The following is a 17,000-nucleotide window of genomic DNA, read 5'->3' as shown; positions in this document are numbered from 1 at the left end:
TTTAATGTTCTTACTGTGGGAAGGAGGTTGTTGGCCAAAATCTCGCAATCCATCCTCCCTTCAATACAGTGCAGTCGTCCTGTCCCCTTTGCAGAAAAGCAACCCCAAAGTATGATATTTCCCCGACCATGCTTCACGGTTAGGATGGTGTTCTTGGGGTTGTACTCATCCTTCTTCCTCCAAACACGGCGCCTGGAGTTAATACCAAAAAGTTCTATTTTGGTCTCATTTGACCACATGACCTTCTCCCATGCCTCCTCTGGATCATCCAGATGGTCATTGGGAAACTTCAAATGGGCCTGGACATGTGCTGGCGTGAGCAGGGGGCCTAGCGTGCCCAGCAGGATTTTAATCCATGACGGCGTAGTGTGTTACTAACGGTAATACATGAGACTGTGGTCCCAGCTCTCTTCAGGTCATTGACCAGGTCCTCCCGTGTAGTTCTGGGCTGATTTCTGACCTTTCTCAGAATCATCCTTACCCCAAGAGGCGAGATCTTGAATGGAGCCCCAGACCAAGGGAGACTTACAGTCATCTTGTGTTTGCTCCATTTTCTAATAATTGTGCCAACAATTCTTGCCTTCTCACCAAGCTGTTCGCTTATTGTCTTGTAGCCCATCCCAGCCTTGTGCAGGTCTACAATTTTGTCCCTGGTGTCCTTAGACAGCTCTTTGGTCTTGGCCATGGTGGAGAAGTTGGTGTTATGATCTGCAACATAAACTAGGGAAAGAAGGGGAGAGCTGTCCCTACAGTAAGACTAAGCTGAGTCCCTACATTGTAGCGGGCGACCTGTTCCTTGTGAACAGACCCGCCTTCGTCCTCGGCTAGTCTGAACAGAGACCTATAGAGAAAGGGAGGGGTCCCTAAAAGAACTAAGAACTGGGACAAAAAATGGGACATCTCCTAACAGAAGTTGTTGCAGAGCAAAAGATAAACTGACAAAAGTACTAGAGGTCCAGAGGACCAAGCAAACTAGAGATAGATAGGCACAAAAGCACCTGGCTAGATAGACAGTCTAAACAACACTGAAGTCCAGCAAGGCCAGAAGGGCGGAGCTGGAATATATAGGAAGATGGTCACATGACCGCAAAACACAAGATAGAAACAAAAACAAACAGTACCCCCTCTTTTATGAGGATCCTCCGGATCCTCCAGGCCCAGGCCTATCCGGAAATCTCTTGTGGAAAGCTCTGACAAGTCTAGGGGCAGAGACATCATCCGCCTTAACCCAGGAGCTATCCTCGGGACCAAAACCTTTCCAAGCGACAAGATACTGCAATCTCCCTCTATGCTCTCAGGAATTCAGGATACGAGAAATTTCATATTCGCCGTCTTCCACCACCGGAGGAACTGTGACAGTGGCCTCCCTATCCGATACATCATCCTTTTTTTAACAAGGAAACATGAAACACAGGATTAATCTTCCAGGAGGAGGGAACCTCCAACCTAACAGCAGACTGGTTAACCACCTGAAGCACCTTAAATGGCCCCACAAACTTCGGACCCAATTTTTTAGAGAGAATCCTCAACCGCAGATTCTTTGAGGACAACCAAACCATGTCACCCACAGTAAACAAAACCTCTTTACGTTTCATGTTAAAATACTTCTTGGACTTTTTGTTAGCTTCTTGAAGGTTACAACGTACATTAGTCCAAACTCTCTCCAAATCACCGGAAAAATTCTCCTCCTCCGGCACCGCCGACCCCAATTTGGAGAACGAACCAAAAGACGGATGTCTCCCAGTACAACAAAAAAAAGGAGAACACCCAGCATAGGAGGATGTATGGTTGTTAAGAGCAAATTCTGCGAGTGGCAGAAACTCAGACCACCCCTCTTGATAGTCCTCCACAAAACAACGCAAAAACTGTTCAACATCCTGGTTCTTTCTTTCTGTCTGTCCATTAGACTCAGGATGATAACCAGACGAAAATGACAAATGGACTCCCAACCTGTCACAAAAAGCACGCCAAAAGCGAGCCACAAACTGAGGTCCCCTATCAGAAACAATGTCGGTGGGAAAGCCATGGAACCTGACAATTTCCTTAAAAAACGCCTTAGCGAATGTCTTAGCGCAGGGTAGCTTAATGAATGGAACCAAATGACACATCTTGCTAAAACGGTCCACGACCACCCAGATGACAGTGAAACCCTCGGACACAGGAAGGTCAGTAATAAAATCCATTGCCAAATGCGTCCAAGGCGCACTAGGAACCTCCAGAGGGCAAAGCAACCCTGCAGCAAGAGTATGTGAAGCCTTTGACCTAGCACACACAGTACATTGACGCACCCACTTGATGACTTCCTTCTGCCACCCAGGCCACCAAAAACTGCGACTGATAAGTCTCTTAGTCTCACAAATTCCTGGATGACCTGCCAACCGAGACTCTTAATACTCCACAAACAAATCTCTCCTAGAGGTTCTAGGCACAAACAACCTCCCATGAGGAGTGTTAGATGGGGCATCCTCTTGGGCTTTCAGAATCCCTTCTTCCAAAACGGAGTCCAATGCTGCTACCACAACTCCTTCCTGTAAAATGCTCTCCTCCTCCTCAGTACCAACCATGGGAGAAAAGCTGCGAGATAAAGCATCGGCTTTAACATTCTTAGTACCAGGGATATAGGTAACAGAAAAATTAAACTGAGAAAAAAAAGTGCCCACCTAGCTTGACGGGCATTCAAGCGTTTGGCAGCATCAAGATAGATCAAATTCTTATGATATGTGAAAACCTGAACAGGAAATTTAGCACCTTCCAAGAAATGACGCCAATGTTCAAACGCGAGTTTAATAGCCAGCAATTCCCGATTACCAACATCGTAATTAAGTTCGGTTTCTGAAAATTTTTTCGAAAAAAAAGCACAGGGATGTACTCCACCCTTGTTCTCCTGAGACAAAACTGCACCGACCCCCACCGAAGAAGCATCAACCTCGACCAAAAAAGGCTTGATCTCATCAGGCTGCATAAGGATAGGGGCAGAACTGAACCTCTCCTTGAGATACACAAAAGCTTCAATGGCCTCAGTAGTTCTCTGGACCGTATTCGCACCTTTCCTGGTGAGATCGGTCAGTTTGAAATCTCTGTATTGATTTCAAACCAATAGGCCTAGGCCATTCCTGCACAGCCTGAACTTTCACCGGGTCCATCTCAAAGCCCTCGCTGGAGACAATGTAGCCCAAAAAACTAATTCTCTGTACAGCGAACTCACATTTCTCCAGCTTAGCAAAAAGTGAATTATCACTCAATAACTGCAACACCTCACGTACACTCTGCCAATGGGACTCCAGATCTGGTGAATAAATCAGAATGTCATCCAAATACACAATCACATTCTTGCCAATCAAAGGTCTCAGGATGTCATTAATAAGGTTCTGAAAAAATGCAGGTGCATTGGTAAGACCAAAAGGCATCACCAGATTCTCAAAATGACCTACCGGAGTGTTAAAAGCAGTTTTCCATTCATCACCCTCCTTCATTCATAACAAATTGTATGCCCCCCGGAGATCAATTTTAGAGAACCACTTGGCCCCCACTAACTGGTTAACCTTCCTCTTGTGTTAGGGTCGTGACCGACCCGTTTTAGGTTTTAAAAGCATACAAATTCTACATACATTTGTTTATTGCATCAAGACTTTTTGACTTTTTCAGGAATTTATTTTTAAACAAAATACAATAAATAAAACTATTTTACTAAATTGTAAAAATGCTCTTATTAAAATTATAACATTTGTGCTGTTGGGGTCAATTTCGACCCAGGTCTAATATAAGAGTAAAAAAACAATAATAAGTCCAAAAACTGAACTCATAAACACAATATAAACCAACAGCCCACAGCCAGCTCTACCTCCAACAACTTGAGTTAGGCTGTGTTCACACGATGCGTATTTCATGCGTTTCCGCGGCGTTTTTGCAGTTGCGTAAACGCCGCGGAAACGCATGAAAAACGCATGGTAGAAGGGAAGCAATGTTCCCCAATGGAAATCCGCATGTGCTGTGCCCATGATGCGGATTTTTCCGCAGCGTTAACGCTGCGGTCAAAAATCCGCAGCATGTCAATTAATTTTGCGGAAACGCGGCGATTTCGCCGCCATTGACTTGCATTAGAACGCGCCAATTCCGCAAGACAGCATCTGTACTTGCGTAATTGGTGCGTTCTAATGTGCGGATGGTACCCGGGTGTGGAGGAGAGGAGAGTCTCATCCACACCCAGGTACCATTAAAAAAGCTGTAAAAAGAAGAATAAAATAAAAAATAATGTATTCTTACCTTCTGTCGGCCCGCGCAGCGCTCCCGCTTGGTTCCCGGCACTTTGCAGTGAGTTGTAGGACCTGCGGTGACGTCAGAGTCATGTGACGGGTCACGTGACGCTGACGTCGGCAGGTCTTTCAATTCAAAGTTGCCGGCAGCCGGGAGAACAGATTGAGCAGGACAGCGCGGGCCATCGGAGGTAAGTATATACACGCTCTCGGTTCACACTGTATAAATCCATGCTGTTTGCATGGATTTATATAGTGTGACCTAGTTATCAAGCACTTTCCAGGTGATGCTAACATCGCCTGGAAAGCGCTTGTCAATCTGCATGCGGAAACGCATGTGAATCTGCATGTGGATCCGCATGTATTCTGCAGGAAAAACGCATGCACAATCTGCATGCGTTTTTTCTGCCAGGGAGATGCAGAAATGATGCAGAAATTTTCTGCTTCATTTCTGCATCGTGTGCACATACCCTTAGGGACATGTCCAGGCATGTATGGCCAAATCAGCTTAGAGTTGGTACTTTGCAGAGTATACATCTCCAGTTTACACATGCAACAATGAGGAGAAGATTTGATGTAAGCCAAATTCTGGATTATATCTTAGATGATAATGAATCAGAGGACACACAGCAGCAAACTGATACAGATGAACAGGTTTCTGAAGAGGAAGATGATGCGGAGTATCAACCGGAAGACACAGACAGTTCTGCTCAGTCTGATGAGGAGGTCACTGGTGCTGAAGCTGCTCCCGCTGAAAGATTCAAATCCAAAAGTGGCAAGATCAGTTGGAGCTCAGTACCTCCAGATGTACATGGCAGGGCTGATGCTGCAAATGTCATAAAAATGACCCCTGGGATCACAAGGTTTGCTGTGACAAGAGTAAGTGACATCAAGTCATGTTTTGATCTGTTTATGCCATTGTCAATAAAAAAAGTCATTATTGCTTTGACAAACCTTGAAGGAAAAAAAGTCCACGGCAACATGTGGAATGACCTTCATGATGATGTCCTGGATGCCTACATTGGTGTTCTTCTCCTTGCTGGAGTGTACAAATCCTGCAATGAGGCCACTGATAGTCTCTGGGACGCATCGACAGGCAGGAATATTTTCCGGGCAACAATGTCTCTTCAAAATTTTCAAATGATATCAAGAGTCCTCAGATTTGACAACAGAGACACCAGAACAAAATCTGACAAACTTGCTCCCACCAGGGATGTTTGGGAGAAATGGGTGCAGCTCCTTCCACTGATGTTCAACCCAGGGCCAGTGGTGATAGTAGACGAACGTTTTCTCCCTTTCCGCGGAAAATGCCCCTTCCGGCAATACATGCCAAGTAAGCCAGGCAAATACGGCATAAAAATTTGGGCAGCCTGTGATGCAAAAACTAGCTATGCATGGAATCTACAGATTTACACAGGCAAGTCTTCAAGCAGCATCCTTGAAAAAAAACAAGGAAAACGTGTAGTCCTCGATATGACTACTGGACTGCAGGGTCACAACATTACTTGTGACAATTTTTTTACCAGCTATGACCTTGGACAAGAACTTCTCAGGAGGAAAATCACCATGGTGGGCACAGTGAAAAAAAACAAACCTGAGCTGCCCGCTGAATTGTTGCAGATGAAGGACAGGGCTCCACTTTCCTCAAAGTTTGTTTTTACAGACACCACCACTGCTGTTTCATACTGCCCCAAAAAACGACGGAATGTGGTACTGATGTCCACACTTCACAAAGATGCAGCTGTGTCATCAGGAAGTGACAAAAAGCCCAGAATCATCCTGGACAATAACAAAAACAAAGGAGGAGTGGATAACCTGGACAAGCTGACTGCCACCTACACTTGCCAGCGAATGACTAGGAGATGGCCAATGGTTGTATTTTACAACATCCTTGATGTGTCAGCATGCAATTCATTTGTGTTGTGGACCCACATTCACCAAGGATGGAATTCAAAGAAAAAACACAAGCTGAGGATGTTTCTTGAGGAACTAGGAAGATCCCTTGTCAAGGCGCACATTGACCAAAGGGAACGAGTGCCCCGAGACCCAGCCGCTGCAGCCTTGGTCCGACAACTCCAGAGCTCAACAAGTGCTTCGTCCACACCCACAGCAACACAAAGAGCATCATCACCAGCATCCTCCTCAACCAGGCCTGCCTCAACATCAACCACGACGGCCACAACCCCAGTGAGACCACCTGATTCTAAAAGAAAAAGGTGTCAGGTCTGCCCTAGCAATAAGGACAGAAAGACAAACACTTCGTGCTTCAGCTGCAAAAAATACCTCTGCAAAGAACACACAAAAAGTGTCACTTTTTGCCACACATGCATCTAAATACTAATGCATCTAAAAACTAGTACTTGATTTCTGTTGATTTGCTTGATTGATTGTTGTTTGTTTGACCTAGAAAAGCTACTTTTTATTATTATTGCTATTAATGTTAATATAATTTTCATCTTTTATTTGTATTAAAGTTCTATAAAAAAAAATCTGTCTTTTGCCTTTTTCATAAAGTAGTTAGATATGGGTCAAAATTGAACCGTAACACCATAGATGTTACTAGAGTTAATAATATAAAATATATATATGTATACTTTTTTTTACATTTAAGAAATGTGTTCTAAAACCCTTCAGTAATAGTCAGGTAATATAACAAACTTTTTTAAGTTTATATTATTCTCTTGAGGTTCATTTGACAATATTTTTATATTGAAAATGAAGGGTATGCTCTCAAATGAAAGGCCCAGGGGGCCACAACAAAAAAATTAAAATCAATCCTTCCATGGATGAGAAACCCTAACAAGGTAACTAAGAGGTAAGAAACAAATTGGATCATAAATAACTGTTTTTAGGGTATCCTAGGGGTGATTTAAGACACGGGTCAAAACCGACCCGTTAACATGAGAAAGAGTAACAGAAAGCTAACACAAGAGGAAGGTTAAACAAGTCTGGAATTAACGGCAATGGGTAGGAATTGCGTACGGTAATCTTATTAATTTCACGAAAGTCCAGACATGGACGTAAACCACCGTCTTTTTTTTTAACAAAGAAAAATCCAACGGCCACAGGCGACTTAGAAGGTCTAATGTGACCAGCAGCCAGGCTAGTCTGTATGTACTCCTCCAAGGCCTTTCTTTCAGGGATAGTCAGATTAAATAAGCGACTCTTGGGAAGAGTAGCACCCGGAACAAACTCAATGGTGCAATCATAGTCCCTATGAGGAGGTAAAACTTGCGACTCCTCCTCTGAAAAAACCTTCCAAAAATCCTGAATAGGTACAGGTAATTATTATTATTATTATTTATTATTATAGCGCCATTTATTCCATGGCGCTTTACATGTGATATTTCCCCTTTTTCCACAGCCGCAATGCAACCATTATAACATTTACCATAGCACTTAGGACTCCAAGACTTAATCACATTAGTAGACCAGTCCAGTAAAGGATTGTGCAGTTTTAACAAAGGCAATCCTAGAACGACCGGAGAGGGTAAATTATCCAAAACAACCAAGTCCAAAATTTCTTGGTGAATGCCATTGATAGTGAGGGGAAATGCAGCAACGTTGTGAGTAATACATTTCAAAGGAGTGTTATCAATTGCAATCACAGAAATAGGTGATGACAAAGGTTTGGATTCCAATTTAAGTTTTTCCAACAACCCCTTATCAATCACATTAAGTGTTGAACCACAATCCACAAATACCTGAAATTCAATCAAATCTTCCTGCAATGAGGTACTCCCTGAAAGAAATACTCCCTTAGAGTTCAAACAAGCAATAAGGGCGTAACTGACCTTTTTTTTTTCTTTACTTAAACGAAGCTCACAGTTCTTAATCAAATGGTCAGATTTACCACAATAAAAACACAATCCCTTGGAATACCTGCGGTCTCTTTCCTGAGAGCGGAGTGACATCACCCCAACCTCCATCGGTTCTCCGCCGTCCGAGCAGACCCTCTGGGAACTAGGAGCTGCCATTGCAGGAATCTTTTCATCATAAACCCTGCCACGCAGTCTCCTGTCCACACGTATAGCTAATTGTATGGCTTCTTGCAAGGTTTCAGGTGCAGGAAATGCAATCAGCAGATCCTTAACCCTTTCACTTAGACCAGCAAGAAAAAAACATTTTAACACCGAATCATTCCATTTCACTTCTGAGGACCACCTTCTGAAGTGTGTACAATAATTTTCAACATCACCTGAGCCCTGATTCAAACGTCTCAGTTCTGTCTCAGCAGATGAGACTCGATCAGGATCGTCATACAATAGCCCAGGGTTCCCCAACTCCAGTCCTCAAGGCCCACCAACAGGTCATATTTTCAGGATTTCCTTAGTATTGCACAGGTGATGTAACTATTGCCTGTGCTGATGATGGAATTATCACCCGTGCAATACTAAGGAAATCCTGAAAACATGACCTGTTGGTGGGCCTTGAGGACTGGAGTTGGGGAACCCTGCAATAGCCCCATAGCAGAAAAAAAATCCTCCACTGATCTAAAACACGGATCATTAGGTTGGAGAGAAAATTCCCACCCCTGTGGTTCCTTGCGCAAAAGTGACATGATAAACCCAATCCGCTGTGATTCATTCCCAGAGGACTTTGGTCTCAAATGAAAATATAATAAACAAGCATTTTTAAAGGAAAAAAAATCTTGTTGTTTACCATCAAAAATATCAGGGAGTCCTACCTTCGGTTCCACAAAATGCGCTCCAGGACAGCTACTCATGTGTTGCCGGAGCTCGGACACCTCCAGAGACAATCCCTGCAGGCGTTGAGCCAAATCTTGAACAGAAACCATACTGATCCCCGGATTTCTTTCCTTAAAGTTTTTTTGTTTTGTTTTGGCTGGACTTACTGTTATGATCTGCAACATAAACTAGGGAAAGAAGGGGAGAGCTGTCCCTACAGTAAGACTAAGCTGAGTTCCTACGTTGTAGCGGGCGACCTGTTCCTTGTGAACAGACCCGCCTTCATCCTCGGCTAGTCTGAACGGAGAACTATAGAGAAAGGGAGGGGTCCCTAAAAGAACTAAGGACTGGGACAAAAAATGGGACACCTCCTAACAGAAGTTGTTGCAGAGCAAAAGATAAACTGACAAAAGTACTAGAGGTCCAGAGGACCAAGCAAAGTAGAGAAAGATAGGCACAAAAGCACCTGGCTAGATAGACAGTCTAAACAACACTGAAGTCCAGCAAGGCCAGAAGGGCGGAGCTGGAATATATAGGAAGATGGTCACGTGACCGCAAAACACAAGATAGAAACAAAAACAAACAGGAGGGTTCTAACAGTTGGATTGTGATTGATTGAGTGTGTGGACAGGTGTCTTTTATACAGGTAAGAAGTTCAAACAGGTGCAATTAATACAAGTAACGAGTGCAGAGTAGGAGGGCTTCTTATAGAAAAACTAACAGGTCTGTGAGAGACAGAATTCTTGCTGGTTGGTAGGTGATCAAATGCTCATTTCATGCAATAAAATGCAATTTAATTATTTAAAAATCACACAATGTGAAGTATAAAATACTCCCCACTCTGTATGTATATGTATGTATATATATATGTATGTATATGTGTGTATATATATATATATATATACAGTCATATGAAAAAGTTTGGGCACCCCTATTAATCTTAAGCTTAATGTTTTATAAAAATTGGTGTTTTTGCAACAGCTATTTCAGTTTGATATATGTAATAACTGTTGGACACAGTAATGTTTCTGCCTTGAAATGAGGTTTATTGTACTAACAGAAAATGTGCAATCTGCATTCAAACAAAATTTGACAGGTGCATAAGTATGGGCACCTCACCAGAAAAGTGACATTAATATTTAGTAGATCCTCCTTTTGCAAAAATAACAGCCTCTAGTCGCTTCCTGTAGCTTTTAATGAGTTCCTGGATCCTGGATGAAGGTATTTTTGACCATTCCTCTTTACAAAACAATTCCAGTTCAGTTAAGTTTGATGGTCGCCGAGTATGGACAGCCTCTTCAAATGATCCCACAGATGTTCAATGATATTCAGGTCTAGGGACTGGGATGGCCATTCCAGAACATTGTAATTGTTCCTCTGCATGAATGCCTGAGTAGATTTGGAGCGGTGTTTTGGATCATTGTCTTGCTGAAAGATCCATCCACTGCGTAACTTCAACTTTATCACTGATTCTTGAACACTATTGCCAAGAATCTGCTGATACTGAGTGGAATCCATGCGTCCCTCAACTTTAACAAGATTCCCAGTGCCGGCATTGACCACACAGCCCCAAAGCATGATGGAACCTCCACCAAATTTTACTGTGGGTAGCAAGTGTTTTTCTTGGAATGCTGTGATTTTTTGCCACCATGCATAACGCCTTTTTGTATGACCAAACAACTCAATCTTGGTTTCATCAGTCCACAGGACCTTCTTCCAAAAAGAAATAGGCTTCTTCAAATGTGCTTTTGCATACCTCAGCCGACTCTGTTTGTGCGTACTTGCAGAAACGGCTTCTTTCGCATCACTCTCCCATACAGCTTCTCCTTGTGCAAAGTGCGTTGTATAGTTGACCGATGCACAGTGACACCATCTGCAGCAAGTTGATGCTGCAGCTCTCTGGAGGTGGTCTGAGGATTGTCCTTGACTGATCTCACCATTCTTCTTCTCTGCCTTTCTGATGTTTTTCTTGTCCTGACACTTCTGGCCTTAACAAGAACTGTCCCTATGTTCTTCCATTTCCTTACTATGTTCCTCACAGTGGAAACTGACAGGTTAAATCTCTGAGACAGCTTTTTGTATCCTTCCCCTGAACAACTATGTTGAATAATCTTTGTTTTCAGATCATTTGACAGTTGTTTTGAGGAGCCCATGATGCCACTCTTCAGAGGAGATTCAAACAGGAGAACAACTTGCAAGTGGCCACTTTAAGTAGCTTTTCTCATGATTGCATACACCTGGCTATAAAGTTCAAAGCTCAATGAGGTTACAAAACCAAAAAAAGTGCTTTAGTAAGTCAGTAAAAAGTAGGCAGGAGTATTTAAAACAAGAAAATGATAAGGGTGCCCATACTTATGCATAGGTCAAATTTTGTTTGAATGCAGATTGCACATTTTCTGTTAGCACAATAAACCTCATTTCAAGGCAGAAACATTACTGTGTCCAACAGTTATTACATATATCAAACTGAAATAGCTGTTGCAAAAACACCAATTTTTATAAAACATTAAGCTTAAGATTAATAGGGGTGCCCAAACTTTTTCATATGACTGTATATATATATATATATATATATATATATATATATATATATATGTATATATACAGGTGCATCTCACTAAATTAGAATATCATCAAAAAGTGAAACTCATATATTATGTAGTCATTACAGAGTGATCTATTTCAAGTGTTTATTTCTGTTAATGTTGATGATTATGGCTTACAGCCAATGAAAACACAAAAGTCATTATCTCAGTAAATTAGAATACTTTATAACAACAGCTTGAAAAATTATTTTAAAATCTGAAATGTTGTCCTGCTGAAATGTATGTTCAGTAAATGCCTTCAATACTTGGTCGGGGCTCCTTTTGCATCAATAATTGCATCAATGCGGCCTGGCATGGAGGCGATCAGCCTGTGGCACTGCTGAGGTGTTATGGAAGCCCAGGTTGCTTTGATAGCAGCCTTCAGCTCGTCTGCATTGTTGGGTCTGGGGTCTCTCATCTTCCTCTTGACAATACCCCATAGATTCTCTATAATAGATTCTCTATGGGGTTAAGGTCAGGCGAGTTTGCTGCCAATCAAGCACAGTGATACTGCTGTGTGTAAACCAGGTATTGGTACTTTTGGCAGTGTGGACAGGTGCCAAGTCCTGCTGGAGAATGACATTTCCATCTCCAAAAAGCTTGTCGGCAGAGGGAAGCATGAAGTGCTCTAAAATGTCCTGGTAGACGGGTGCGCTGACTTTGGTCTTGATAAAACACAGTGGACCTACACCAGCAGATGCCATGGCCCCCTAAACCATCACTGATTGTGGAAATTTCACACTAGACCTCAAGCAGCTTGGATTGTGGCCTCTCCACTCTTCCTCCAGACTTTGGGACCCTGATTTCCAAATGAAAATTGGAACTCTGGGACCTTGTGGAGTGTGTCAATGACTGCCTTCTGGACATCTGTCAAGTCAGCAGTCTTCTCCATGATTGTGGAGCCTACTGAAACAGACTAATGGACCTTTTTAAATGCTTAGGAAGCCTTTGCATGTGATTTTTGTTAATTATTTTAATTTACTGAGATAATGACTTTTGTGTTTTCATTGGCTGTAAGCCATAATCATCAACATTAACAGAAATAAACACTTAAAATAGATCACTCTGTAATGACTCTATAGAATATATGAGTTTCACTTTTTGTATTGAAAAACTTAAATAAATTAACTTTTTGATGATATTCTAATTTAGTGAGATGCGCCTGTATATGATCCTTCACAAATTGCAAAGTTATGGGTGTTTGTAAAATTCTTCACTACTTTAATTTGCTTCCGTTGCTCTCAAACACCATGCTAAAAGTGCTGTTTTAACTCCTTGTTCATGCTCGTTTACAAGCTGCTTTGACTTGCAGCTTTAACAAGAATCCATACACAAACACTAACCATGTGTGCGCTTCTCTGCTCCCCTCCCTTATGATAAGACAGTGAGTGTTTGTAAATACTATTTGGGTATGAATTCTTACTAAAGGATCAGGTTAAAGCAAACAGTAAAAGAGCATGAACAAAGCAGTTAAAACAGCACTTTTAGCATGTTGTTTGAGAGACAGGGAAGCAAAAAAAGGTCATCGAGTATATTACAAAAATTCATAATTTTGCCCAGGCTGATCAATAATGATTAAATAAAAAATTTAGTTACTCTTTTACTGATAATTTTCCTTTTTCTTTCACTAGGTTGAGTATGTATCACAGTAATAACAATCCCGAGTGCACTGACAAAACAGATTCTGGCATAATTGGAAATGTGGCAGCCGAAGAGGAAGAGAAAAGGAACAGCCGTAAAATTGACTGCATCATCTGCTTTTCCAGCTATAATCTTTCTAATCGGCTGCCCCGGCGGCTGTACTGCGGTCACACTTTCTGTCAGGTTTGCATCAGGAAACTTGACTCGGTGACCAATGAGCAAAGATGGATCCCATGTCCACAGTGCCGCCAGAACACACCAACGCCCCGGGGAGGAGTGGCCATGCTAGACCTTGACCTTGCCGCCTTTCTAGCGGTTAAGTCTGAAAAGGACAGCCCTCGATCGGCCAGCAAGGCTTTAGATACTGACTCGGAACTCAAAGTATTCGTAAAGAACGTGCCCATCAGTCGACAACCAACGGGAAACTGTCTAGAGTCGGTCTCCCAGCTGCGGTTTCCCAGAAGAATTTGCTGTAAAAATTGGTGTTGTTGCTCTTGCTGCGCTTGTATTTAACAGAAAACGATGTAGGAAATGGCGGTCAACATTATGACGCTGAAGACATGACACAGTTATCATCGCATTGCACTGTTTTCTCTCAGGTTCCAACAATTTTCCTGGAGTGTAGCTTGGCATATAACATAACAATGTATCATTCACTCATCATATAAAATAGTCTATAGCATTCTTTTTTTTTGTCATCGTGTATGGGTTTTTTTGCACGAAATTTGTACGAAATGCTAACAAAACCTGTATCGTAAGCCAATAAATTATTAAATATCAGCAAGTGAAAATCCGGGCTATAAGGATGTCCATTCCTAATACTCTAGTGACCTTGGCCATGACTTGTAGGCCTTAAATGGGTTCGTTAAGGAATCCAGACTGTTCTAAAATAAAATAAAAAAAAAATCACTACGTTCTCTCCCTTCACTTCGACTCCTGTTTTGGCACTCTCCCAGTCCTCGCTGGTTTCTCTTTCAGGAAAAAAGGAATGGCTGGAAATCCATGTGCAGCCAATAACTGGCCAAGGTAGGTCACCACCAAGGACATTGATTGGCTGAGCAGTAAATTATGGTATGTCAAGGACGATCCTAGGAAGTAGAGATCAGGGGGGTCAGGTAAGAACCAGAAAGGGAGTTTCAGGAGGGTGAGTATAATTTCTGATGCATTTAATAAAACATGACTCAAAAATTCAAACAGCAAAGAAAGTAGTGATGCAACGTCCGTTTAGGGTATCACCCTTTCCTTGAGTTTTCCATAGTGCATTACATAAGACTACTAATCATCTTGGTCCCTAGTATCATTACTTGTTACCCAGTGCCCTTAGATATGCCTGGCTAACATCAGCTCCTGAAAATACAAAATAAATGTGTCCATAGGTATCTATTCCTCACTCGGAGGCCAACAAAGTATCCCATTAGCTTCCGTTGGCCCAGGAAAAAAAATAGGAAAATAGCTTGAACTTTATTTATGCTGTTTTAGAGAACGACGCTACCAAAACCAAGAAATATGGGAGTTCACAGCATTCTACACAATGACCACTAGAGGTCACCAAAGTCCGCTTTATATTCTCCTAAACTGTAAACCTTTCAGTAAGCAGCTAGCACAACCCACAACATTAGAAGATGTTACAGCGCCCACATAACAGAAAACACCCCAACGCCCCATAACTGTGCCGGCGTGCTGGTTTATTTCAATGGGAAGACCCCTCTGGCAATAGATGGCATGTCCGATCCCTCTTTTACCTGACATCTGCTGTCAGGAAGCTTGAGGCTGATACTAATGAACAAAAAAAAAAGCGCATCTGCGGGTAATTTATGAGAAATGGTTTCTCACAAGGATTTTTACATTGCGCTCCCTTTTCTGCTGTCAGCACATCGTCACATTAAGAAACAAAGAGCACGTGCAAAGCTTGCTGTAATCAAAGAGGCATGTTGGTCTGATAAGGAGCTGTAAATACAAAACGATAGAAAACTGGTTTCATTTTTTATTAGATGCTTTGAAAAAGATGGGGACATGGATGCAGAAGAGCCTCATACTTCAGATGCTTATCTCCAGGAAAACAAAGCAATAGAGAGAAAGAAATCGGACAAGGCGATCAACATCTTCCCCAACAATCAGTCGGCAGGTGCGGCCGGCATTAGTCTAATGTGCATGGGGGGCTGTAATGTGCTGCTTACAATCAATACAGATCTCGCCTTCACCACAGGGATTCACACTGGAAGCGTTCCCACAGCTTTTACCATGAGGTCATTATCACTATTTTTATAATATCTGATGATTGTAACGCCGACATCTCTGCCTTCTACCTCTCTCCCCTAGCGGAGACGCCGACTCGCTCTCCGGCCTGGCCCCAGTGTCCCGCTCCTCCCTCTTCTGGCTCTGATGCCAAGCGGGGTATGCGCACGGTGCGCAGATCCCTAGGCACTGTGCTTAGGACGCGCGTGTGCGCTCCCCGTCTCTTAAAGGGGCCGCGTAAACTGCCCTACGGTGTCCCCAGCCAATTGCTGAAGGACACTTAGTATTTAAGGCACCTCCTCCTAAATGGAGGTGACTGTGCAACGTTGTAAGTTTGTTCATAACACTCTTGTTAGTTCTCCGGTTCCAGAGCTTGTATACCTGTATACAGTGAGTACGGAGAGTATTCAGACCCCTTTAAATTTTTCACTCTTTGTTTCATTGCTGTCATTTGGTAAATTCTAAAAAGTTCATTTTTTTCTCATTAAAGTACACTTTGCACCCCATCTTGACTGAAAAAAACAGAAATGTAGAAATTTTTGCAAATTTATTAAAAAAGAAAAACTGAAATATCACATGGTCATAAGTATTCAGACCCTTTGCTCAGTATTGAGAAGAAGCAGCCTTTTGAGCTAGTACAGCCATGAGTCTTCTTGGGAATGATGCAACAAGTTTTTCACACCTGGATTTGGGGATCCTCGGCCATTCTTCCTTGCAGATCCTCTCCAGTTCCATCAGGTTGGATGGTGAATGTTGGTGGACAGCCATTTTCAGGTCTCTCCAGAGATGCTCAATTGGGTTCAGGTCAGGGCTCTGGCTGGGCCAGTCAAGAATGGTCGCAGAGTTGTTCTGAAGCCACTCCTTTGTTATTTTAGCTGTGTGCTTAGGGTCATTGTCTTGTTGGAAGGTGAACCTTCCGCCAAGTCTGTGGTCCAGAGCACTCTGGAAGAGGTTTTCATCCAGGATTTCTCTGTAATTGGCCTCATTCATGTTTCCTTCAATTGCAACCAGTCGTCCTGTCCCTGCAGCTGAAAAATTTCTCCATAGCATGATGCTGCCACCACCAAGTTTCACTGTTGGGATTGTATTGGGCAGGTGATGAGCTGTGTGTTTTTCTCCACACAAACCGCTTAGAATTATCACCAAAAAGTTCTATCTTCGTCTCATCAGACCAGAGAATCTTATTTCTCATAGTCTGGGAGTCCTTCATGTGTTTTCGAGCAAACTCTATGCAGACTTTCATATGTCTTGTACTGAGGAGAGGCTTCCGTTGGACCACTCTGCCATGAAGGCTCGACTGGTGGAGGGCTGCAGTGATAGTTGACTTTGTGGAACTTTCTCCCATCTCCCTACTGCATCTCTGGAGCTCAGCCACAATGATCTTGGGGTTCTTCTTTACCTCTTTCACCAAGGCTCTTCTCCCACAATTGCTCAGTTTGGCTGGATGGCCAAGTCTAGGAAGACTTCTGGTGGTCCCAAACTTCTTCCATTTAAGAATTATGGAGGCCACTGTGCTCTTAGGAACCTTAGAGTAATGCAGAAATTATTTTGTAACCTTGGCCAGATCAGTGCCTTGCCACAATTCTGTCTCTGAGCTC

At 42.7% G+C, this 17,000-nt stretch overlaps 1 protein-coding gene across 2 annotated transcripts in view; it reads left to right on the top strand.

The window, feature by feature from the left end:
• RNF224 (ring finger protein 224) overlaps positions 1 to 13,948 on the top strand; it is a 92,950-nt gene extending 79,002 nt beyond the window's left edge. For both annotated transcript variants that reach the window (XM_073640506.1, XM_073640505.1), the window contains exon 2: positions 13,158 to 13,948. In XM_073640506.1, the coding sequence (XP_073496607.1) occupies positions 13,165 to 13,680 (516 nt within the window). In that variant the 5' untranslated portion in view covers positions 13,158 to 13,164 and the 3' untranslated portion in view covers positions 13,681 to 13,948. The remainder of the gene's footprint in view (positions 1 to 13,157) is intronic.
• Positions 13,949 to 17,000: the final 3,052 nt, after the last annotated feature.

Source organism: Phyllobates terribilis, unplaced genomic scaffold, assembly GCF_046119375.1.
Source record: "Phyllobates terribilis strain yellow unplaced genomic scaffold, ASM4611937v1 Scaffold_7__3_contigs__length_470593459, whole genome shotgun sequence".
In the NCBI taxonomy this organism is placed as follows: Eukaryota; Metazoa; Chordata; class Amphibia; order Anura; family Dendrobatidae; genus Phyllobates; species Phyllobates terribilis.
This window is presented reverse-complemented; position numbering and strand designations above follow the sequence as displayed.